This window comes from Zalophus californianus, chromosome 3 (genome assembly GCF_009762305.2).
Source record: "Zalophus californianus isolate mZalCal1 chromosome 3, mZalCal1.pri.v2, whole genome shotgun sequence".
Classification (NCBI taxonomy): Eukaryota; Metazoa; Chordata; class Mammalia; order Carnivora; family Otariidae; genus Zalophus; species Zalophus californianus.
This window is the reverse complement of record NC_045597.1, coordinates 102,365,497-102,392,175: the sequence shown is the minus strand read 5'-3', so window position 1 is coordinate 102,392,175 and position 26,679 is coordinate 102,365,497. Positions and strand designations below refer to the sequence as shown.

Genomic DNA, 26,679 nt, shown 5'->3' with positions numbered 1-26,679 from the left:
TTTGGCTCCAGGTTTCAGTGTCGGCAGGTTAATGGAGAAGGGAAAAGGGAAATAGGTGGATTTGTAGGTATTACATAATGTCTGAATCTGTGCTGGTTACACAATACTCAGAAAAGCTCAGAGAATCAATGAAAAAAACAAGGATAACCAGGGCCATCCCGAAGCAACATCATTACAAAATTCCTCCAGTCAAAAGATGCCAGTAAAGAAACTTTGTACCGAAGTCCCTATTTAACATAGCTAAGTCTCCTGTTAATATCATCCCTCTGATGCTTACCCAATATGTCAATTTCTTCCTTGCTTGCCCTTTATACCAAGTCAGCTTTAAATTTGTGTTCTGTAATGCTGCCAATATCCTCCACATGTTACAGATTGTTTATCCTAAAATGTTCCTTCTATGGTGTGGTTCATCGGGAACCTACTATAGTCTGCTGGTAACGAAGCTTAATTGGAACCACATAGTTTGAGTTACCTGAAAAGCTAACACTGATGATATAATGCATTGATATTCTTTGCATTTATCAACTGGCGGCAAAACTAAAATGACATTTCATTTTACAGAGTCATTTTGCTTTCCACATGCATAAAATATCACAGTTTGGGGGAAAAAAATTGAATTATATCCTTGGTCAGAGCCAAAGTAGTTTCAGATGCTTTTAGGTGTCTTAGGTCCATTAGATGGCATGCATTAATGCACACTAATATTCCTTAAAAGTTATGTAGCAATAGACTTTTGCTAATGAGTTTGGCATGCTTAGACATTAGATTTTTAAGAAAAGCTATAAACTAAACTGAATCTGTCATTCAAATCTGCTTTGGAAAAGAAATTAAAGCAAGAGCTTTCACAAATTTTTAAAAGGTAAATTATATTAAGACAAGGTTGTCATTTAAATTCAAATCCCTATTTCTGAGTATGATGCATGATTAAAAGGCATTATATGGAAAATATAAGCAAATATTAACACCTTAATACAGCATTAAAAAAAAAAGAAAGAAAAAAAGCAGTGGAAACCTGAGTAAAAAGAAGCCAGGAAGCAGCTGAAAAAGAGACCGGTTCACTGTGAGAAATGTAAACCTCTCAGACAGTGCTACGGCCCCGAATCCAACAGCTCAGGAACAAGGCCAATTATTGCAAAATATTAAACATATATGGTAAAGCTGCAAACCTTTCAAAAAAGAGTCATAAGAATGAAAGCAGCTACACAGAAAACAGCCAGGGCCGCATAAACCCAAAATCTTTGCTATAAGTACTATGTGCAGGAACGGTTTTTTTATATCAAGCTCCTTATATGTAGTATACTTTATAGTATTCAAGCTGTAAACTTTATGATAAAGGGTTAAGATAATAAATCCTTATATTGTAAATGGCAAATAACCATATCTTTTGAAATAGTTGTTTGTGTAACTCCAGTTATTGACAGTAAGTCATTAAGCTATTGCAAACCAGTCTTCCAATATTTCACCTTTCTGAACTAAAAAGGTCTCAGATAAGATAGAAACCAGAATCATGGAATTTTAGAGTACACAGAGGCTTCAACAGACAATACAGTAAAGCTCCCTTACTTTGGAAGCAAGTAAATTGAAACCCAGAAGCTTTAAGTGATAGATCTAATACCAGTTAAAAATGAAAAAGGGCTGTCAGGATTTTACTCCTGTTTTCCTTCACACTATACATTCCATTGTCTGAAAATCCTCATGTAGCCAGAATTTCTTCTGCTTCTGTTGACTAGGGTTGACTTAACCTTGTTTTGAATGACCATGACAGTTTCATATTCATAACACAAGATATATATATTCATTCCTCAGCAACAGGGTTAGCACTGTTTTCAATTCAAGTCCCGTAAGAGATGAGAGGTTTGTTGTTAAGGGGATCAATAACTATTGTGGACCTCTGACACGCATGTAGGATAGAAGACCAAAGCATTTTATCCTTGAGATATCTCCCCAACCTTCTTCCTGCCGCCAAAAGGGAAAATAACAGAAAATCTTTTATTTCTCTTGCCATATCCCCTGGTTTAAGAATACTTAATTCAACAGGTAAAAACAAACAAAAAACCCCAAAAAACAAAACCCCCAAAACCCCAAAAACCACTTAATTCAATTGGATTTGTTAAGTTAGGGGACAATTTCTTTAAATACATATATAAACATTTAAAAATTATTTATTTGTGCCCCAGTGAAGAACTGTTCCAAATCTATTGTTTTCATTATTTGGTTGAATAATTAGTTTTACCCTTTTATGTAATAAAAGAAAATATGTTTCTTCACTAAGTGTTGTTTGACAAGAAACAAAAATGTAAGAGACATTAACAAATTATTTCTAATTTTAATCAGACCGGGATGGTGGAATGTATATAGGGAAATATAAAGAAAAGAATAAAAAAATGAAATCCAGAAAGTATGATGTGTACATATCAAAATATAAATTAAGGAAGGAGAAATTGCTATAAATCTGTTAAAAAAATCAGAAAAAATTGCCTTGTCCATTTCCCACTGCATTTTACTTTTCTATTAGGATATACACACAAACATAAATGCACACTTTTCTATATGCTTTAACATAAAAAATAACCATCAGCTAACTACAAATTTTTAGATTATAACTTTTTTAGTAGTTAAAATCCTAACTCCATTAAAAGGTTAAAATTACCAACACAATACTTGCCACTGGCACTACTGAACTTTTCTTTAAAGAGGAATTTGCTATTGTACTTATTAACATAACATTCCTTTCCCTTTCAGATAAGGATGCTTTGAGGATTAATTTCTCTTTTTTTTCTTCACACTGAATGATATTCAACTAACTTACGCCTGTAAACTGAGAGGACAGTACATAAAATAACTGGAAGGACAAATTCTATATAACAAGTTATATTGCAATGACTTTAAGAGTCAAACATAATGTCAAAAATTATTCAGACATACTTTTTTCTGTGCCTGTACTATATGGATGCAATCTAACTTATTTTCATTTCCTTCCTTCTCACCATAATTAGCATTAGAAAAAATCCACAATTAAAGTATCACTGATGATAAAAACACCTACTACCTACAACATAGATATTTTGGCCTTCAACTGGGAGGAGTGGCATATTCAGTTGTTTTCCATTACGTGGGAATATTTTTGCTGAGATGCATTTGTAAAAGCACACTGGTCCGGCCTGTGATTTAAAGTTTTCATTCTGTAGGCAGTTTGACAATGCAGAGGAATAAAAGTTTAGCGATGGAAAAGAATGAAACTAATAAGCTCACACAAATATAGAGCAAAGGATCTCTGCTTGCCTCAACTGGCTGTACTAATAAACTAAGTTAATTAGTCACACAGAAGATATTTGAATTGGGAGAGTAAAGGTAAATTTCTTTTTTGTTAAATGACATTAACTATAGTCTGTATTATAATTTTGAAAGAAAAAAAAAATCAAGACAAAACAATATGAAACATCAGTCACTGTGGCCCAGGAAAACTCAGAAAATAATTATTAGAATAAAACAACAATGTGTTTAAAGCTAATGAATGAACAGTGTCACAAGGAATATTCCCATATAAAGAACTTTTGATGACTTTCAAAACTGGAGCATATACTAATTTATATTATTTGAAGTGGACTGTATTATCAAACTTCAGGAAAACTTGAACTAAAGGGAGTCACAATTAAGACAGAAGACAAATTCTAAGTTGGCTAAAATGAACAATGTTTGTACTCAATATCCTTTGGAAGAACACTGGCCACAAAAAAGGGAAGACCTTATACTAAGTGTAAGATGACTCCTAGGAACAATGGATTAAGAACCTGAAAGTTCCCCTACTGGGGTGATAAGTAAGAATCCTCTCTGGTTAAGGAAGTTGGTGAATCACAATGATCACCGAAGACTGCAAAAGTGGGGAGAAGCAAGAATACTTCTCTTCAGATTGCCTGGTGCAGGCATCTTTTTCCTAAAACTGCGCCTCCCCTTAAGACTTGCACATAATATCAAGAGCAAGAAACTGCCTAAGTGGAGGGTTTTGTGGCCTCAGTGAGTCATGCTGATATAGTGTGAGCGCCTCCAACAGTGACAACCAGCTAAAAAGGCCTCAAAGATACCAATAAACATTCCGCTTCAACCGCTAGAGTTATGGAAGGCTGAAAAGTACCTTATTACACATCTAGGGCAGAAATACAAATCTAGGTGGGAAGCACAGAAAGAAATGAATTCAGTCAAGATCGTTTTTTCCGCTGAGGTCACAGCAGTTTTCACTGAAACCTTAAAGAAAATTTAAGAGGGGCAAAAGGAAAAGAATCTTTTGAGTTTTAACATATGAGATATGCCTAGTATTAGATTGCATTTGGTTTAAAAATACCTTTCACTATACAACCAGCAAACTGAAAAATAAAACACAAAAAAGATATTTAAGGACATCATTCCTTTTAAAAGCATACTGAGACCAAGACATCAAAACATCTTCACCAGGCTAAATTCTAAAAGTTGGGTCACTTGGGTCCTTGCTTCTAGTTAGTTGTTCAGGAGACATCTTAGCTTGCCTCATCTCTCTTTTGTTGTTAACAGAGGTGGATTACTGGTCCCCAAAGGAGGCTTTACTACAATGGCAGGGAGAACATGCAGCTGCTCACCACTCTGCTTTGCCTGGTACAGTCTTCTCATTATGGCTCTAAACACTTTACCATATAAACCTGGCAGAGTTATTTTCTGGCAGGTGCTAAGATTTGCACACTCTTTCAATCTCAGTGGTTTGTATATTCATATGAATCATATCTGAGACCCCTGACAGGCAGAGTGTGGCAATATCTTAATGGTAAGACTGAAATAAAGCAGAATGAAAAAAGCAATATCCATAGCTAAGAGATCATAGCCTCAGCAGTATTACTCACCTGTCTGCTGTGTAGTCTGTGGCAGTGGTTGGTTTAGATGTGAATTGTAATGGACAGAAGGGACTGGACGGTACTGAGGTTGACTGGAGTGATAGTGGCCTGGAGCACAGTAACAGGCTGGCATCTAGGGTAAGTATTGAAAGAAAAAAAGTCCATTTCACTTGCAACAGAAATGTCTTCTCTGAGGAACAACAGAGTGTTATGAGTAATACTTCTTAATACCATCTGAAAAAAATTTTCTTAGCTTTAAGTTTAACTGAAAATTTTTTTAAAAATTTCAAGCATGCAGTATATGTAACAGAAGACACCTACAAATATGCCCATCAGTTAGATTTAATAGGTTTAAAGTTTTGGGGCATAATTGTTTCAGATTTTTCTCCCTCTTTTATAAAACCAAACACTACTGAAATAGCTAAGGGCTCACTCCAACATTCTTTTGCCCTATGTTCAACAGAAAAATCATTATCCTATAATAGGTTGGTATATATGATTCCTATAAATGTTTTTAAACTGTTACTATACATATGTTATCCGTAAAGAAAACTGTTGAGGGTTTAAAAAATTTACATTTATGGTACTCTACTACATAAAACTCCATGCAACTTATTTTGCAATTAACATTCTTTTTCTAGACTTATCTTGGTTGAAACATGTACACTCATGCTCATTCAATCTGAATGCTGAACTGCAGTCATTGTATAAACAGCCAGTTTATCTATTCTCACACTAATACACAGTTGCGTTGGTTCCATTCTTTTTCTCATACTTCTAATGTAAATTAAAAGGCCAATACAAATCTTATTTGTCAATTATATCTTAATAAAGCTGGGGAAAAACCCAGTAAGACTAGCTTAATTCTATTTCCTTCCGGAGCTATTTATATCAGTTGTGCATTTCTCTTAAAGTAATCTGACCTATTTTGGAATGAGGAATAAACAATTAATTCAGTGATGTAGAAGTTTGTGGTAAATTAACTTTATTAGCTTCATAAGCTCTTTCAGGTTATGCTCTTCCAATTGGGTTACTTCTAAAAGAGGAGACATCTGTAGACATCTTAAAGAGTGTCTATTTCATCTGCAAACCAGCTGAATACAGAATTTCTAGATCAGTTATAAGCCAAGAATCTCCTAAATTTACTGTTAACATTCTTCTGTTTTTGAACCATTAGATGCAATACATTTGTGATCCCTTAATTGTTCCTGGAGGTATCAGCAAGCAATTGGTATGACCTAATTTCAGATCTTAATCTATTATTATACTTTTCAGTATGCGTATAAATAAGAGTATACACTTTTCTCCCACTTAATTAAAAAAAAGACATCATTGTTTAAGGCAAAAATGGTAACCAATATATATTTTATTTATAATGTATACACATGCAATGTATATGACAACAGCACAAACAACTGAGGGTAAATAAAATTATACTGTCAATGTGACTACTATATTTTACTTGCAGTTTCATATGAACTTGAAATAGATAGTAATAACCTAAAGATACAGATCATATGTCTAAAGAAACTATACAAACATGAGATTTAAAGGACTGTAGTAAAAAGGCCAAAGAAAAAATAAATTAGAACACTAAAGGAGTTCAAATAATACAAAAGGCAGGATAGGAGGCATATAGGAATAAAATAGAACAAATGGAAAACAAATAGCAATGTGGCATACCTACCTCTAACCATGTCAACAGACCTATTAAAGCTAAGAGGACTAGACATTCCAATGAGACTAATAGAACAGCAAAGATGAACTATATAACTATATGCAAAAGACAGACTTTAAATATTAAGGTCACAAATTAGAGGATAGAAAAGGCATACCACTTAAATGCTCATCAAAAGAATGCTGAAGTCACTATATTGAAGTCAGATAAAATAGGTTTTAAGACAAGAAACAGTACTAGAGAGAGAGAGAAAAACATTTCATAATGATAGGAGTCAATATATCAGGTAGAAATGATAAATATAAATCGCTTAATATAGGTTTCAATATTATTAAAAAACTGGCAGAATTTAAGGGAGAAATAGACAAATCCACTATCACTTATTGGTAGAACTGGATAAAAGACTGGAAAGACACGAATCAACAACATCGGCTCAACTAATACTTAGAGAATACTAAATGCAAGAAACAGTAAAATATGAAAGAAATTAAAGATGACCTAAGTAAATGGAAAGACATCCCATGTTCATTAAGACTGGAAGATTTAATATTAAGATGTAGTAATATCCAAAGCAATCCACATACTCAATGCAATCTCTATCAAAATTTTAATGGCCTCTTTTGCAGAAATGGAAAAGCCAACCATCAAATTTACATGGAATCGTAAGCCATATAGGCAAGTAGTCAAAGCAATCTTGAAAAAGAACAGTTGGAAGACTCACAATCCCTGACTTTAAAAACTTACCACAAAGATATAGTAATATAATAGTGTAGTATTGGCATAAGAGTGGAAACATAGAGAATAGCATAAACTGAGAGTCCAGAAATAAACTCTTATATTTATGGTCAACTGATATTTGACAAGGGTACCAAAATCATTCAGTGGGAAAAGCATGCTTCAACAAATGATGCCAGAACAGATAGATACACACATGCAAAAGAATGACATTGGACCCTTATGCCTCATTATCATATGCAAAAATTAACTCAAAATGGATAAAAGATCTAATTTTGGAGCTAAAGACCACAAAACTCTTAAAAGAGAACATAAGGATAAAATCTTCATGACTGTGGATTTGGCAATGGATTCTTAGTTATGACTAGAAAAGCAATGAGCAGTAAAATGAAAAGAGATAAAATGGATTTTATCGAAGTTAAATTTTTGTACATTTAAGGACATTATCAAAAAGTCAAAAGACAAGAGAACAGGTGAACATATTTGCAAATCACACTCCTGATGAGGGTCTAGTATACAGTATATATAAAGACCTCTTACAACTAAACAACAAAAAGACAATCTCCTGAAAAATTGGCAAAGGACTTAAAAGAAACAGTTCTCCAAAGAAGACAGACAACAGCCAACAAGTACATGAACAGATGATCACCACCACCAATCATTAGGGAAATACAAGTCAAAACCACAAGGAAATACACACTTCACATCACCAGGATAGCTGAGATAATAATAACAACTTTTAAAAAGGTAAATAATAAGTGTTACTTTGTCAAAATGTGGAGAAACTGGAACCTCTATACATTGCAGATGGGAATATAAAATGACACTGTGGAAAACAGGCTGGCGATTTCTCAAAAAGTTAAACACAGATATACCATATAATTCAGCAATTTTATTCCCAGGTATATATCCAAATAAATGAAAGTGGGTATCTGAATAAAAACATGTACCTACATGTTCATAACAGCACTGTTTACAATGGGCAAAAGGTAGAATGAACAAATGGTGGTATATTCATACAGTGGTATATTATTCAGGGCGCCTGGGTGGCTCAGTCGTTAAGCATCTGCCTTCGGCTCAGGTCATGATCCCAGGGTCCTGGGATTGAGTCCCACATCGGGCTTCCTGCTCAGCGGGAAGCCTGCTTCTCCCTCTCCCACTCCCCCTGCTTGTGTTCCCTCTCTTGGTGTGTCTTTCTGTGTCAAATAAAAACAAACAAACAAACAATGGTATATTATTCAGACAAAAGAAGGAACGAGGTACTGATACATGCTACAACGGGGATTAACCACCAAATATGTTAAGCTAAAGAAGCCAGACACAAAAGGTAACAATATTGCATGAGTCCATTAATATGAAGTATCCAAAACAGGCAAATCCTTGGAGACAGAAAGCAGACTGGTGGTTGCCAGGGGCTGGGGGCTGGGGCGAATAGGTAGTAACTACTTAATGAGTAGAGTTTTCTTTTGGGGTGATAAAAATAAAATGTTTTGGAACTAGAGAGAGGTGATTGTTGGAAAACATTCTGTATGTACTAAATGTCACTGAATTGCTCACTTTGAAATGGTTAATTTTATGTTATGTGAACTTTATCTCAAAACAAAACCAAAAGAAATCACAAAACACTGAAATGATAAAATACAAATTCTTCTCTTTTTTTTTAAGATTTGATTTATTTATTTGACAGAGAGACAGAGAGCACAAGCAGGCAGAGCGGCAGGCAGAGGGAGAGGGAGAAGCAGGCTCTCGCTGAGCAGGGAGCCCAACGCGGGGTTCAATCCCAGGACCCTGGGATCATGACCTGAGCCGAAGGCAGACGCTTAACCGACTGAGACACCCAGGCATCCCTAGAATACAAATTCTTTTCAAGTGCACATGATCTTCCCCCAAAAGACTACATACTGGTATATAAAATAACAAGAGATTCCAATAAACAATGAAATCTTAGATTCTCTGATCACATGAAATTAGAATAGAAATCAGTAATAATAAGGTATTTAGAAAGCCCCAAGTATTTGGAAATTAAATAACACACTTCTAAATAAATCACCTGTCAAAAAAGTCATACACATACAAAAAAGAGAAAACATTTTGAACAAAATGATAACAAAAACACAACACATCCAGTTTTGCGGGTTGCAGCTAAAATGGTGCTTAGAGGGAAATTTATAGCATTAAAAAATTTATGTTAGAAAGGAAGAACAATCTAAAAATCAATGATTTATGCTTCTACCTTAAGAAGCCAGACACAAAGGAGCAAATGAAACCCAAAATAAGCAGAAAAGAAGAAAACAATGGTAAAAGCAGAAATCGTTCAAATAGAAAATGAATAATAAAATTAATGAAATCCTGTTGGTTTTTAAAAAACATCAATGGAATTGATAAATCTTTTGAGTAAATAAAGCAAAAAGAAGAGAGGAGTGAAACTATCAACATTAAGAATTACAGAGGTGATACCACTATAGATCTTTTTTTTTTTTTAGGTTTTGTTTATTTATTTGACAGAGAGACACAGCAAGAGAGGGAACACAAGCAGGGGGAGTGGGAGAGGGAGAAGCAGGCTTCCTGCGGAGCAGGGAGCCCGATGTAGGGATCGATCCCAGGACCCTGGGATCATGACCTGAGCTGAAGGCAGACAATTAACGACTGAGCCACCCAGGTGCCACACCACTACAGATCCTTAAAATACTAAAATTATAATAAGGGGATATCATGACTGACCGTTTGCCAATAAATTTGACAATTAAATTGATACAATCTATAATATTCAATCCAAAAAGGAACAGGAAATTGGATTAGCTCTATATCCACCAAAAAATTGACTTTGTAATTTTAAAATCTTCACTACAAAAAAACTCCAAGTCCAGATGCATTAGTGAATTCTAGCAAATATTTAAGAAGGATGTTAAGAAGAATCCTACACCAACTGTTTTAGGAAATGAAGGAGGCAACAATATCCAATTCATTTTGAAACCAGTATCACTGCCATCTTGATACTACAACCTGAAAAAGACATTACACACAAACTACAGACCAATAACCATTATGAACATGCATGCAAAAATCATTAAGAAAATATAAGCAAAATGAATCCAGTAATATATAAAAAGATATTCTATCATGACTAAGTGGGAGTGTGCTCTCAAAATGAAAGGATTAACTTAACATTCAAAAATCACAGTAATTCGCTGTATAAATAGAACAAAAGGGAAAAATCACATGATCATCTCAACAGATGCAGAAAAGGAAATTTCACAAGATTTAATACTCAATTCATGGTAAAGACTCTCACCAAACTAAGAGAATTTTCTCAACATAATAGAGGGCATAATAGAGGGCAAAAAATTCCAGATAATATCAGAGTTAATGATGAAAGACCAAATGCTTTTCCTAAGACTGGAAACAAGGAAGAATATGTACTTTCAAAATTTAGCTTTAAGTTAATAAATGAATTCTAGGGATTTTACTTCTTCCTGTTGTGTGTATATTCAACATTAGTGCTCATAAGTAATTCAATAAGGCAAGTAATTCAATAAAAGGCATATGTATTGGAAAATCCTAAGCAGTCTATGAAAAAAGTACTAGAATAATTAAATTTAGAAAGTCTACAGGATACAAGATCAATATACAAAAATCAACCTTATTTCTACATATGAGCAAATGATGAATAGAAAATGAAATTTTAAAATAATCTCTTTTAGAATACTAAGTATTTTTTTTTTTAAGGTTTTATTTATTTGAGAGAAAGCGAGAGCACGTGCAAGTGGTGGGGAGGGGAGAAGGGTAGAGAAGCAGATTCCTTGCTGAGCAGGGATCCTGATGCAGGGCTCAAACCCAGGACCCTGAGAGCATGACCTGAGCTAAAGGCAGACGGTTAACCAACTGAGTACCCAGGCGCCCCACAAAGCATTTAAAAACATTACATACTTAGAGATATATTTAATAAAATATATGCAATATTTATATAATGAAAACTACAAAATACTGTTGAGAAAAATTAAGGAATATCTAAGTAAATGCAGAGAAATAACAATAAAGCTTTATTAGTATTACGATGTTATTAATTCTCCCTAAATTAACCTACTTCTTCCTGAAATACATCATCTTATTTTTATACTGTATTTACCTTATTGTGTTTCTCTTAAGCCAATTAAAACAAATCAGTCAAGAGGAAACCCAAAGGTCGCATATTTTTAACCATCCAGCCAACTGAAGTGTCTACCAGTCATGTGGTTGTCTAGCATATATTTGAGAATCTCCAGAGAAGGGAAGATGATGACCAGCTTTGTTTATACATTGTCACAAATTCTCTCCACGTGAAATTAAGCTCTCTAGTTAGGGTTAAATTGATCTTAAATGAAGAGGTTTCCATGGGAGAAAAGATGAAAAAGCGCCGTACCTGTGGTGAGGGCTGAATATATCCCTGCTGCTGCAGCACAGGCTGGCTGACAGGATGGCCAGAGGCAGAAAAGCCAGCAGTAGGGACTGGCTGCCCGGGTGGCAGGGGAGGAGGGGGAGGTGGCGGCGGCGGTGGTGGTGGAGGGGCTGCCGTCATGATATAACCAGACTGCTGTGGGGACTGAAGAACAACAGTGGACTGGAACATGGTGGCATGAGGGTCAGAACCATCTGCAGATGGCTGGCGGGCAAGACTCATGTGGCTAAACTGAGACCCAAGGTTGTCCGGCTAAAAAAGGGAAAAGGGAAAAGTCAGAAATCAGTAAGCCTTCCATACATACTTACCAAAAAGCTTATCACCAAGCGTATTGAAAAACCCCCACTTCATATATTTTAAGATGATTTGCAGTAGTATGCATTATGGATATCATACATCTACAACAGATATGACTTAATAGAACAGCTTCAATAAAATTAGAACTCTAAGGCAGGAAAGTAGGAATATTACAGTGCTGTCATTACAAATTACTTAGAAAGTGTATCTAGTAGAGTGCATAGCATGCAGAAGAGTAGGGTGTAACAGTATTTCACAATAAAAATGAAAAGACACTTATTTAAATGATTAAAGGCACACTAGGATGTGGAAGTGAAACTGGACATATTTATATTATACACTTAACATTTTCTGAAGGGACCTCAAGGACCAGGTAACTAGCAAGGCATGGTACTAATTTATTTTCTTTACCTCTCTTCCTAAAAGGCAAGATTCTACTTCTATGACCTCTGTATATCTTAGGATACCTGTTGAATAATACTAGCAAAAACGAAATAAAATATATAAAATCTACCCACCCCAGTCTTCTAATCTCTCAAAAATAATGTGGCCATAAATTCTATTCTTCCCTAGTGTTTTTCAGTCTCTTCTTAAAGTCAGACGTTAACACAAATTTAATCCAAATGATAGTTTCCTACTGCTTTTGCTACTTGGTGAGCAGGCAGTGGTGTCCAGCCACGAGCGGGTTATGATTTACATGCCATCTGACAAATGTTTTCTCTGACTCAACAGCATAAGGACCAGTTCTGACTGGTCTAGACAATATCACTGAAATGATAAAAATGGGGTTAAAATGGCATCCCCTTGCTCCCAAAGAGACACAGATTCGCAACAATATGTATCACAATTTGTTAAGAGGAGAATTTTGGAAAAAGTTACTTAAAAAATTGTGGCAATTGAGTTGTCAGTTCAAAGTTGAAGTGTCTGCAATTTCTACAGTCGGCTGGTTTTTGCAAAGTACATTATGGCTACAGAGGAGACAAGGGATCGAAAAGGGGAACCTGATTCAATAACTGAAAATATGTGGTTTTACTCTTCCCAATGCTACTCGGACATACTCTAGCACTACTAGCCTAATTCAATGAATACTTTCAAAAGGGAAAAATGTACCAAAATATACTTATTAGCTGTAATTACATAGTAATCTGGCCAAATATTTCAATTATACACCACCATCAGAGTCATCTCAAAAAAAAAAAGGTCATTTTCTTATTCCAATTATCCACCATGTTTCAAAACATTTTTGAGGCTATTATGCTATTCTTAATGATGCTTTCCATCTTCTCAATGCTGGCAAAATTTTTTTTCAGACTGGAAGTCATTTTTGAAAATCATTCAGAGCCGATGCTGTTAAATAAGGTTGCCGCCAGCTCAAAACAAAAACACTCCCAATAAAAGAAAAACGTTTCTAAAAAGTGTCAAGTGACTTTAAGAAATAGCTTACATTTTAACTTGAAAAGTAATGTCAAAATGTGATGCCATATAGTCTGGAAAAATAACAGCATCACTGGGAAAAGTATATTAGGCTGAGACTCATTTTAAGGGAGGAAAGTAACAACTTATTGAATACTGATTTCATGTTAGGCACTAGGCAGGAAGTACTTTACATGGTTATTAACTTAAAGAAGTCACTAGTAACTAGAGAAGGTTACACAGAGAATATATGGCACTGGTGCTTCTAAGCTCTTACTGAGAAGTATAATTTGGGGCATACTTTGGATTGAAGGTGGTATCATTTCTTTACAGTCACAGATTAAATATCTAGGGATCTTCTTTGGAAATATACATAATGTCTTAAGTAGCTGTAAGGTCCAATTCACCCTAATAACTGGTATGTAGTCTAATGGACCTAGGTATTGGGGAAAGAACAGAAAGCCTTAAACCCAGATGAAAGCTGCCACTCCAGGATTGCAAAGATAGCACTGACCTCAGTGAGAAAAGTAGCTAAACTATCTTAGGACTAGAATACTCAACCTGAAAATCATTTCATTATGAAAAGGCAGGAAAAGATTTGGACTTATATAATCACTGTAATATGCAAATATAACAAATATTTTAACAGTAGAGATTAAATTATTTCTAATACAGGTCAGAAACACTTTTTCAGTATATATGTGTCCAAGACTTTAAATAATCACAGAAGATCATATCACATTAATCACATTCATGAGCATCCATCACACATCAGCCCACAGAAACAATGCAGGAGGTGAATAGAGATATAGTACCACGGAATATTGCTGGGTGGGTGAGACTGGCAGGAGCGGGGATGGGTAAGGGGCTGTAGAGTACTGAACAGGCTGTGAAGAGGACTGCAGAGGACGAACAGGCTAAGGAATAACAGGTTGGCAAACAATGTTAATGTCAGAATAAAATGTTACAAGAGTTGCATAAAATGGAAAGTTACACTTTTTTGGCAAGAGCTTAAACTACATTTATAAAGTCATCTTATACAATGATATAGGAAACAAAAATGATGCTAAATGAAGAAACTGCATAGTAAAAATTTTTAAAGAATACCTAGCTTTAATATACAATTAGGTAATTTTTTCATAAAAATATTTCCCTATTAGATTCACAGAAACAGGTAATTTAGATACTTCAAATCCTATTATCTAACCAAAACCTCCAGGTTAAGTCAGTAAAAGCAAAACCACTCATTCTTACTTCCTCGTTTGATGGAGGAGTTGCTCTGTTTAGCATTATGACACTAGATAATAAAAGAAAACTTCACTCATTATCAGACAATAAAAACTTACACAACATGTATGCCAATTACCCTCTCTATTTGATAAGGCATGATTAAATACTCTTTTAGGACAAAAGTGCCTGAATTTTTTGCAATTTTTAAAGAAAAATATACTGTGGGTACCATTAAGAATAACAGCCTAAAGAACCACACACACACACACACACACACACACACACACACACACAAAGGCACACACACACACAGGCACACACACAAACTTCTCTCTTTTACACAAGGAAGATAAACACATTTTTCTTGCAACTAAAAATTTTTATCGAGAGAGTAGATGCCAGGAGCTAAAAAACTAGTTACTTGAAATTTTTTTTGGTAATGAAATACTCCTGCATTTCAGGAAAATAAAATAAGTTTTATGTTTCCCAGGGACAATCAAAAACAGGTGTTATAAAAAAATGAAAAAAGTTTTCATCATTTCTAAACCTTAAGGAGTACAGCTGATCATCCGCAGGCTAACACTGGCATCTGATTTAGTTTCCCAGTCTTGCATTTATATTTTCTAGTTTATTCCGAAGGGGTAATAGACATACTGGCTTAAAGACTCTGGTCATCCACATTACAGGTGGCAATCAGGCTAAGATAAGTTAAGTGACCTGTAGACAGTCATGTAAAGCAAACACTGGAGGAACCCCGGTAATTTTATCTAGTGAAAACTCTTACTTTTGGTTAAAATGTACATATATGAATCTCCCTCTGGACAGTATTTTCTAGAAGAATACTTTACAAAGGCAAAATAAATGAACTGAATAAGATTGCCTAGGAAATAATCTAAATACAGAGAAATTGTTCTGACAACTAAGATGTGTAATGATGAGTTGCACTTCTACCACAAAATCAATGCAAGAGTTTCTAAAAAGTTAAAGTCTTAGGTCAGAATCCCACAAAAAATCTAAAATTAAAGTTAAAGTACTACAAAAGGTAAAAGCTGAAAGATCTATAGAGCCACCGGTCCCTCACTAACCTCCTGATTAGCAATTAGCAAGCTTCCTAATGGATGGCAGCACATACCACACTAAATGAGGTACTGTGGCTCTAGAATTTCCAAAGTACAGGCTATTCGATCTGTTATTAAGTCAGACAACCATTAAGACATAACTTTCTTCCAGACATCTTGACCTACCATGTAAGTGTCAGATGAAACAAGAGCTTTAGACTGCTAGGGGATAAAAGAAAGGGGGGGTCCTACGAGCACCAACGGCATGAATTAGCATCTCACAGTGTCAAGTGGTAACGAGACAAATGTGGGCGAGAACACTGCTTGATCAAAGTGAAATTGTGACACCACAGAAAAGAAAAAGCCTTCGCACTTCCTTTCCCTACTTAAATTGCAACTGGCTGCAAAACAACAACCACTTGAAGTGATTGATTTTAAGACATGTAGCCCATCTGAAGGCTTTGGAAATCACAGTATTATTTTGTTTGGTTATGTGAAACTTCATGGATGGATTATCTCAGTGCAAAAAATGGTTACTGAATATCATTTGTTCGTCAGTTCTCTCTCCTGGTATCTGATGGTGAATTACCTGAAACACCTGAGGCAATACCAGGAAAATCAACCATGAAGTTTGACGCATATCCCAAGATTTCAAATTACAGTCCATTAAGGCTCTATTTCTAAAGTAAGCTGTCTACACCTTCATTTAGGATTGTTTCACCTCTGAATCAGACAAAATTATTTCTAAGAGATAATAATCTGAAATATATAACCACAGATAAACCCTTGAGACTTTTCTGAAGCTGCCAGACAAACATTATTTCCATTGAATGAAATGCAAATCAGGCCTATAAAGCTCCTGGTGAAATACAGAGCACTACAAAGACAATTACATGACAGCACGATGAAGGAAAAACACTTCAGGACCAAACTGAATGAACGCAAGGCACAGAAGGCCAGGGAGGGAGTTTTACGTAGTCTAACGTGTACCTGGGAGTTTGTAATCAAATGGGGCTGCGAAGCAGACATGGGAGTCTTTGGAAACAGGTTTAGGCAACTTCCTCTACATGTATTTGTACTGTCTTAGAAGCACAGCAGAAACCTAGAAATCCTTCTACTTTATATAAACTGCCTTGCCTATTAGGAGTTTTAATTGCCAGAGGTACAATTACCTACAAAACTTTCAAAATATTTGATAATCTTATCAAACTGCTCATATGTTCTTCACCCTTGCAATACAAATGATATAACTTGTGAGCAAAACTAATGAAATTTCTCCAGTTCAAGTTTCCCACCATACTTCTTTCATACATCATCAGAAAGTATTCTGCAAGTTCTCACCAGTGGAATATTTAGATCGTCTTATGGGGAAAAAGAGGTGCAACTAACTGTACAAACTGTCTTTGAGATGTTACACAACCTTTAAAAGATAGAATAAAATAAAATAATTTATACTGGTATAATCAGGTTCCCCAAGGATGAATAACACATCTATAGGGGAAAAATGTGAAAGTGTATGTGTAAACTCTAAACATTTATACAAATTCAAGACACTACTAAGAGTGCTTCTGTGAATTCTAATTTGGAGTGTTTTTGCCTCTCTCTTTCATAAGGTAGGTGGAATGGAGGGTAACCTCCAGAACTTGAGCAACTCAACTCAGTTTCTTCTATCTTCTTGATCTGTTGAACCTTAGAGGAACTTACTTTGCTCAGTGGGATAGTCTTTTTTTTTTTTATTCCTTTTCTCCATTTCTTGCTGTTGTAGAATAGGGAGAACATACTCACCACATAGGCTCATAAGACACAAAATTTCCTTCTTTCCAATATACACTCTATATTTATTAGCTGAAAATCCTGTGAAGTTAACCTTTCTTCCTACAAGCAGGGAACGGGACATCACTGGTACAGAATATTAAAGTTCTAAGAAATACTTAGGTATAATTGGGTAATTATAATTAGTGAGTTTAATCCCAAATATGCAAAAGCGGATGAACTTAGCATTATGTAATCATGGATATGTGCACCTGTGAGAAAATGTGATTAGCTGCTTGTTGTTGAGGTGGTGGAGGTGGCAAAGGTGGCTGTGGAGGTCCAGGCACTTGGGTTCTAACTGGTTGTTGAGTCATAGGAGGATTATACACAACTGGACTTCCATCTGGGTTTATGAAGGGCTGACCTGAAAAATTAAAAGAGGAGGGAAAAAAATACTTTAACCATAGAGATCGAACATAGGTCATTCTATGAATAATTTACAACACATGTCTATAATCCTTATTCACAATCCTCAAGACCCAAGTTTCTGAAAACCAAAAGATTTACTCAGCAGGGGAAACAAAGTCTGACCTTGCAAGAGGTTATTTTAATACTCTTTAAATTTTTCTCACTTAGTGTAAATATTTGAAAACTGTGCTGCAGTGTTTTACTATAGGGGTGCTGCTCCAAAATCTACTGAAGTTATTTAATAATATGTAGTGTTTTTTGAAAACCTCTAAATCCTGAAACATCTTGCTCCAGGGACTCAGGTATAGGACTGTGGTCCTGTAGTGCTGTAACACAATTCAGTTTTAAGAAAAAATTCTTGAATTTGGAATACTGGAATATTACTAATTAGCCTGTATTAGGTGGTGAGAAAGAGCTAATTTACAGACCACACTGCGTATACTTTAGTGATATTAACACTGGATGAAAATTAAAAATGGTTGATAGCTTCAAATTTCAAATCATGGACTCGATGGCAGAGTCCTTATTTTATAACTTCTTCTAAAATAATTTCTTTTTAATTCCAGTGAGCTTGATTCATAGGTGAGAGAAAACTTTTGTATTGATTTTGTGGCTTTTTGTTATTGCTTACTAATTACGGGGGGATATCTGAAGTGCTTAAGTAAATAAATTCTATTCTCTTTTCTATATATACATTCTAAACAACTTTTTTTTTATTATAGAAAGTAATATTTTTATTGTGGGAAAATAACCAATAGAGATCAAAAGAAAATAATCTTATGGTTAACAATTTAGATACCTTCTTCCAGACTTTTTTTTCAATGCATATGTAAATAAATTCACAAAAATTTGTATTTTTCCTTATCCTATATAGTATATTATTTAAAAAAAAAAAAGAAAACAGGGGTGCCTGGGTGGCTCAGTCATTAAGCGTCTGCCTTTGGCTCAGGTCATGATCCCAGGCGTCCTGGGATCGAGTCCCACATCGAGCTCCCTGCTCCGCGGGAAGCCTGCTTCTCCCTTTCCCACTCCCCTGCTTGTGTTCCCTCTCTCACTGTCTCTGTCAAATAAATAAATAAAATCTTAAAAACAAAACAAAAAAACAAAAAGAAAAAGGACTATGTGAAATACACGATGATATATCCATGTAGAATGGAAGGAATACAGAAGAAAGAGAAATTTGACTGAATAATAGTTCTTAAAACTGTTTTCATAATATCCTTTCTTCCATGGTAAATCCCCATCCCCATTTTTTTTGGAACTTATGACATATAATAAAATAAAATAATTGTGGGGAGAGAAGAATATACTGTCCACTGATACCAAGAGGACAAATTCCTTCAAATTCAAGTCATACTGGGTATTTATTGATGGTTAAATAATTACGAAAAAAATGGTGGAGAAGATTTGGGTGGAGGCATGTTTTAAAAGTAACTTGAGGACTGTCTGGAAAAAGTTGGATGTGTTGCCATGCTGTTCTCAAAAAGCAAAGAGACCACTTTTGGACACATTAAGACTACAATTCAATTTCAGGTTGATCAGTTGCTCACTCTATCATTTCCTATTCAGTTGAACCTTTCATATTATCAAAAACTCATTAACTAAGATGTTTTGAATGAAAAATAATAGTAAACAGTAAATTAAGTCATTTTATATCCTGCTTCAGGAAAACAAGAAGTTTAGTAATATAATAAATCTGAAGGATAGGAAGATAATGGTTATTAAGCAAAAACTGAATTTCTGAATAGTCAGTTACTCAATTCTTATAATAGAAACAATAGTCTCAACACTTTATCTTAAAAAAGAGATGCAAAGAAATCTGAAGGTAACGAGTTCCAAGCCATGGTCTTCTCTACAACGAACAAAAGGAAAGGTTCAGGAGCACACACTGACCCTGATACTCTCACCTGTACCTACCTTGCCCAGCTACTACCATATGATGTGACCACATCAGTTAAGTGTGAGAATTTCTAAGGAAGGTTATCAAATGATTTGTAAGATTGTTCTCATTATCTCACAAAATTATTGGACTATAATACTGTGAATAGAGACCAAGACTTCATGTGATCTTTCAAAGATCATGTTTTCCATATTTGTTCATACTGCATGCATAATGAAACATATTATGATTACAGTTTCTGAGTCTCTGAGGTTCAGTTTCCTTATCTGTAAATGAAGATTTCACCTACCTAATAGGGTTGTTATGATTATAAATAATGTATTTAAAGCACCTAACACATTACATGACACATCGTAAATGCTTAATAAATGAGAATTATTACCTAACTGGAAGAATATGTGTCTTCAATATTAATTCATAAAGACTACCTAGTTCCTTTTTCTAATAATAATAATAAGAATAAGAATAAGAATAAGTCCCTTACCTTTTCCTCAGGAGAAAACAATTACCATATTCAGGAGAACAATTACTTATAGGTTCTTTCTACTTCATTCTATAACGAATAAGAGCTGCTTACTTTCTCCTTCTTCATGAAATGTATACTATTTTCCCCAGGATAATTTTTATTTTTTTAAATCAAATAAAGTTCTTTCAATGGTGGTTGTCTTATTTCTAGGAAATGAACTGTTTTTTTCAATTATGGTTAGGCATTATTTGGCCTAAAAGATGACATCTGGATGTTACAAAGAGAAAAATACTTTTTTGATATAAATATGTCTTAGAACATTTTCTAGCAGAAATGTTTTATTAAAGTTCTAGGGAAAATGCTAATTACTCATGAAAAATAAAGAGCTGACAACACATATACAAATAATACATTTAGTACATTCTTTAATTTTCAATAACTCCTGCTATCTCAACTGAAATAAACACCTTTTTCTGGATACCAACCTGTTTGTGGGTTGATCAGAATACTGCCAGGTGGTATGCCTGCCGCTTCCAAGGGAAGCAAAAAGAAGCTAGTGCTAGGAGATGCGACTTGCCCATTTAGGCCACCATCAAAGGAAAGAGAGCTATGAGTGCTGACAGTTGGATAGACGACAGGTGCGCCATGAGAAGACTGGCTGAGAGCTGTACCTGGAAGAGGCTGCTGGATGTGAGAAAGAGAGCCCGTAGATGACCCTACACTACCAGAAGACTCAGAACCTAGGGGAGGAGTAATGAAAAATATGGATTTTTTAAACCTCATATAAAAACGCAGGTTTTAAATACGTAACAATAAAATTCACATTGCATAACATGCGGTTACCACATAAAAGCATTGGGTATTTTTGATTTACTGTATAATTTTGCTTCCCCTCCCCATCATGAACAAGTTTAATACAGCAAACTGATCACATAAGTTGTCAGAGATGTCATAGCGAAGGCATGCAACTTAAGCAAGTTTATAATACCACCAGCTACAGACAGCCACAAAAAGCACATTACCCACATTCCCCAAAGCACAAGGTTATGTAATGTACATTTTACCTTTTTAGATTAATACTTAGGAATATACAGATTATAATTTTCCCCCAGGAAAAAGAACATAGCACAGCCAAATGCCCAAAACCTCTTATATCAGAAACCCCTTATCTATAAGAACACAGAAAGATTAAGAATAGTGTAGGAGATAACAAAAATGATAAATTCTCTATCAAGAGAAACAATTGTGAAGTTTCACTGCAGAGTTCCATTTTTAAGCTCATAATCATAGCATCTTCCTATAATGTAAAGTCAACTTTGCATTTTTTTTCATATCAAGGGACAAAGATAGCATGAAAAATACTCTAAGTACTTATATTAGCATCAGTTTAAAATTTATTTTCACTAAACTTAGTAAATTTGATAATTTATTTTTAACTGTTTTCACTCCTGCAATCTTATTTCCTTTTCTATTACCCAGAGACTGAAAATGTCACTGACTTTAAGGATAATAGCTAAAAGTGGATAATAAGACAATCAAAGAAGGGAAAGATTTTGAAAATGTCTATAGTTAATTAGGTTTTGAATAAGAGTTGACTCTGGGATGGCGAATTAATCTTTAATGAATGAAATCAACAAATATGATACACTATACAGATCTGCCTTCTGAAGGATAACTTCTATTTTAAGTTGTGCCAAATGACTACTGATAAAAACTCTATCAAAAATAATTTTTCCCTATTAAAAGAGGTGATGTTTCTTTTCATCTCTGAAGATAATACAAATTAAAAACAGTAGACGATCTTAAATGTTTTTATTCAGCAGTATGTGCCTAAGTGACATTCTCATAATTTTTTTCTGTTGTGATGACTGAGTGGCCATTTTCCAAATAAATGCGTATCTTGTACATATGCATATTTTTATATTAATAAAATTTACCTATCTCTAGCAATATTCTATCATATACACTAAGACATTTTTAGTATCCATATTATAAGCTGAAAAGGTGACAAGTGCAATTCATAAGCCTTAACAATTTAAAGCACTGACTACAGATAAGGTTTAAAAAAAAAATACTCGGCTACCTTCAAATCTCTCCCTTTGACTGTTATCTGTACAATACCATATGTCTAGGCTAAACCAAATAAGCTAAAGATAGCCATTTCTGCTAACTTTCAATGCTTATTTTGGGATAAAAATAAAGATCTATAAGGATTCTAAGAGAGACGTGAGCTTCTTTAGTACTGAACCCAGTTGGTGAAGGTGAAGAGAAAGTGTATGAGCCTAAATGTCAGGCACTGTAAAAGCAAAGAAACTAGGAAAATGAGGATGTTACTGAAATGTTTACTCATTCACTATAATTACATCACATTATTTTTCCTTAGTTTTAAAATTCCTGAGAAACTTCTTGACAATTTTATTGATGTTTTGAATAGCAAACGAAGGACTTTATCATGAAAAATGCAATCAATAATTGATAGTATTAGCTGAAAATGCAATCCATGTTAAATAATCCTGGGTGAGAAACGAGGCCTTCCAATTATAAATAAGCAATGAAGAATTTCCAACCACCTCTGGGGACTCAAACAGGAGATGACATTTTACTGAACTAACTTGATTAAGTTTATGTCACAACAGAGAATTTTTACTATAATTGATGTTTGTAATTCTCTCTCCAACAGAGAACGAATCTTAATATATATATTACCTCTTAAGTACTGTGGAGGTGCTCAATGCACTGCTGGTAAGAATTTTATATATTAGGATAACTGCAAAAGCCACATGATTAATGGGTAAGACAATAAGAAACTAATGTTTGATTGCACAGCTGTAGATAAATATTTATACCTGTTTTTGAAAGCCTGCCTATGCTTTTGCTGCTCCCAGAACTATCACCTCTTGTCAGGACTGAGATTCCACTGAAGCTGCTGGCTTTAGTTACAGCAGGCTTGAAGTTTCGGAGAGAACTGTCAGAATCCGTGCTGCTCCAGGGTCGTGGTTCAGAATACTTCAGCTCATTCTCAGTGCTGCTTTGATGGCTATTTGTTGACCTCCCCGAAGCATCTTTATTAACTCTGTAATTTAGAAATACAACTTTAAGAAGCTAATAGGAACAAAAGGGGAAAGAATAGAGAAGAAAATGCTTTGAAATTTCAATACAGCATGAAAACATGCTTCCAATACCTAAATATCTGACGCCTCTGCTGGGTACTACTAGCATCCTCATCTTGGATTCTGTTGGCATTTTAATAAGACATTTTAATTTTTATTAGCATCAGTCAGATAGTTAACAAACGAATGTTAAAAATTCCCTCACCTTTTGTCAATAATATAATTCTCTTGGGAACACAGGGACTAGAAAGAAAGAATAGATATAAAAAGTTGAGCTTTTGTCAAATACAGCATGCATCTGTAAACCAATGATGACAATCAAAATCATATGTAATAATATTTAAAAATTATCACCCACATTGCCCACAAAATCCAAAATAAATAATAATGAAATTATTTCTGGCTTAGAGACACCATGCATTCTTTTAACAGATATACATCTTGAAGCCATTCATTTTTGTGGTACAGATTAATCTGAAATAAATATTCTCTTCCAAACAAGTGAAGTCATTTTCACGATTATATATTAAAGGTATACACCAATCTGTAGATTCTACCCCATTCACTCAACAAATAGTTTGATCACCTGTGCTTTGGCTGTGGCTGTAGCAATGAACAAGCAGCTATACCTCAATGTAGCTCATAGCCAAACTCTTCTAATGCTATTAACCTAGCTCAGGCAACCACCATTCTTCCTTTTATTATTACGACAGTCGTCGTCTTCTTTTTTTTTAAAAGATTTTATTTATTTATTTGACAGAGAGAGACAGCGAGAGCAGGAACACAAGCAGGGGGCGTGGGAGAGGAAGAAGCAGACTCCACGCTGAGCAGGAAGCCCGATGCGGGGCTCGATCCCAGGACCCTGGGATCATGACCTCAGCCGAAGGCAGACGCTTAACCAGCTGAACCACCCAGGTGCCCCTTATGACAGTCTTCTAACTAGTTTTCCAGCTACCAGTTTTTGCCTCTTTCATCCAATTTAAACAACAGAAACCACAGCAGTCTCTCTAAAATGTCAATCTGATCATGCGTCTTCCCTCCTTAATAGCTCCCTCATGTTCTAGCACAGGGGTCAGCAAACTATGTCAGCCACCTGTTTTTGCAAATAAAGTTTTACTGGCACACAGCCATGCCCAACCATTTATGTATTTTCTAGGCCTGCTTTCACATTAAAAAGGCAGATGTGAGTTGTTGCATAAAGACTGCATGGCTCTAAAAGTCTAAAATACTAATTATCTGGCCCTTTACAGAAAAAGTTTGCTGACTCCTGCTCTAACTAAAAGCCCAACCACCTTAACCAGCTTTCGTGGTCAAGTCATCTGCTTCCTGCTTATTTCTCTAATCTAAACTTTCCTCACTTTCTCTGTCACCTAGGCTATAGTCCAGCTTCTCTGAATCTTTTAATTCCTTATCTGTCAAGTTCTCCTTTATCTCTGGGCCTCTGCAAATACTGACCCTCTACTTAAGAGGTCTCCTCTTGGAAGCTAACTCTCCCCCTCACGCCTCAGTTCTGGTTTGTGGTGCTTCTCAGCTGTGTCCTTTATTTTACCGTCACGTCTCTGCACAAATCATACACCATACTGTCATTACCTGGCGATTTATTGGGGTAAAGACTTTATAAACTAGAGAGAGAAATACATCTAGTTTAGGCTCTGAGTGCAGCAGACCTGGGCTAAAATCTCAACTCTGTCATTTTCTAGCTACACAATCTTTTGCTATTTTATTCAGCCTCCTAGAACCTCAGTGTCTTCATCTGTAAAATACAAACAGTGATAGTATCTACCATAGGATTGCTTGGGGGATAAATTATTTTAACTGTTCATGGATATGTCCTCCAGTGCCCAGCATAGCACATACTATTGGTGCTCAATAAGGTTTGTACGAGTATTAACTGATAGTTTAGATTTTAATGTTACTCTTTGTTTTTTTAATATGGAGGAAATCTTTATCTCTGGGAGTGTTAACACAAATTACATGCATTCATATGTCCTTGAATAATACCTAGTACTGTACAGAATGGGTACTTAATAGACACAAGTAAAACCAAACCGGGTCTCTTCTCAAATACATGTATAAAATAATTAGCCACTTGAAAGATTTTTCATATAATCACTTAAAAGTAGAAAACAAATATAATCTAAAAATTAATTAATTTTATTTATTTATTTGTTTTTTTAAAAGTAGGTGCCACACCCAGTGTAGAGCCAATGTGGGGCTTGAACTCACAACCCTGAGATCAAGACCTGAGCCTAGATCAAGAGACCAACTCTTAATTGACGAAGCTACCCAGTTGCCCCTAATCAGTTTTATTTTAAAAGAAGAAACAAGTTACTTATCGAGAAAAGTCTACTACTGAGAAGAATTTAGAGTACATGATTTTGTAGACTATGACCAATGTTCTTAAAATCTCAAGTCTGTGAGAGGTCTGGAAGAAAAAAAAATTACACAAACTATATACTCAGTCTGATATACTGCTCCTGTAGTCTATCTGCATGCAACATTTGAAATATTTATCTAACTGCTTCAATGCAGCATTTTATAAGCTATTAAATTATATGAACAAGAGCGATCTCAATATTTCTAATAAGTGACTTTATACATAACAAATACGGTTACAAATAAATGATCAATAGATGAAAGAAGGAAAGAGTTCCTGTAATGCAATTAGTATACATCCTAACAGTGAGGTCTAAATCTAAGTCAGTACATACATCTTGGGAAAATATTCGGTCTCTAGCTCTCTGGTACTCTTCTTCCCTTTCTTCTATAGATTTGCTTCTTCTGTCATCTTTCAAACGTATTCTCATCTAAAGAAACAAGGACAATTAATTCTTGGGAAAATGATCTACTGGTATAAGTCCTGGACCTAGAAAAAAGCTGCAACTGTCACAGATTACCTGGTTATCATCTTTGTCAAAGCTGGAGTTATCTCTCTTGAGGATATATCGTTTCTGAAAATCTTCACCTTTATCATCCTTAATATGTTCATTGAATTTCTGATCAGGTCTAAAAAAACCCCACGGGAACAGAAGAGATAGTACACATTATTTACAGTAAAGTTAAATATAATATTTTATGTTATCAAAGCAATAAAAAATTACCACTCGCTAGTGCCACTAATAATTAATACTTGTGTTATCTCATTCACTCTTCATAATAATCTTATGAGAAAATATTAACCACCTTATGTTACGATTGAAAGGCCATTATGAAAAATACACTGTAGGCTCTGGAATCAGACTGCTTGGGTTCAAACATTCAGCTTTACCACTTTAGTT

The 26,679-nt window shown here is 34.9% G+C and overlaps 1 protein-coding gene across 11 annotated transcripts in view; it reads right to left on the bottom strand.

The window, feature by feature from the left end:
• R3HDM1 (R3H domain containing 1) overlaps positions 1 to 26,679 on the bottom strand; it is a 198,699-nt gene that overhangs the window by 69,234 nt on the left and 102,786 nt on the right. For 9 of the 11 annotated variants that reach the window (XM_027588758.1, XM_027588759.1, XM_027588757.1 and 6 more), the window contains 9 exons: positions 26,299 to 26,407; positions 26,113 to 26,208; positions 23,607 to 23,644; positions 23,474 to 23,524; positions 23,138 to 23,364; positions 20,777 to 21,031; positions 17,730 to 17,881; positions 11,672 to 11,959; positions 4,869 to 4,992 (listed from right to left, as the gene is read on the bottom strand). In XM_027588758.1, coding sequence (XP_027444559.1) covers positions 4,869 to 4,992; positions 11,672 to 11,959; positions 17,730 to 17,881; positions 20,777 to 21,031; positions 23,138 to 23,364; positions 23,474 to 23,524; positions 23,607 to 23,644; positions 26,113 to 26,208; positions 26,299 to 26,407 — 1,340 coding nt within the window. The remainder of the gene's footprint in view (positions 1 to 4,868; positions 4,993 to 11,671; positions 11,960 to 17,729; positions 17,882 to 20,776; positions 21,032 to 23,137; positions 23,365 to 23,473; positions 23,525 to 23,606; positions 23,645 to 26,112; positions 26,209 to 26,298; positions 26,408 to 26,679) is intronic. The other 2 variants (XM_027588765.1, XM_027588766.1) reach the window with 1 other exon arrangement.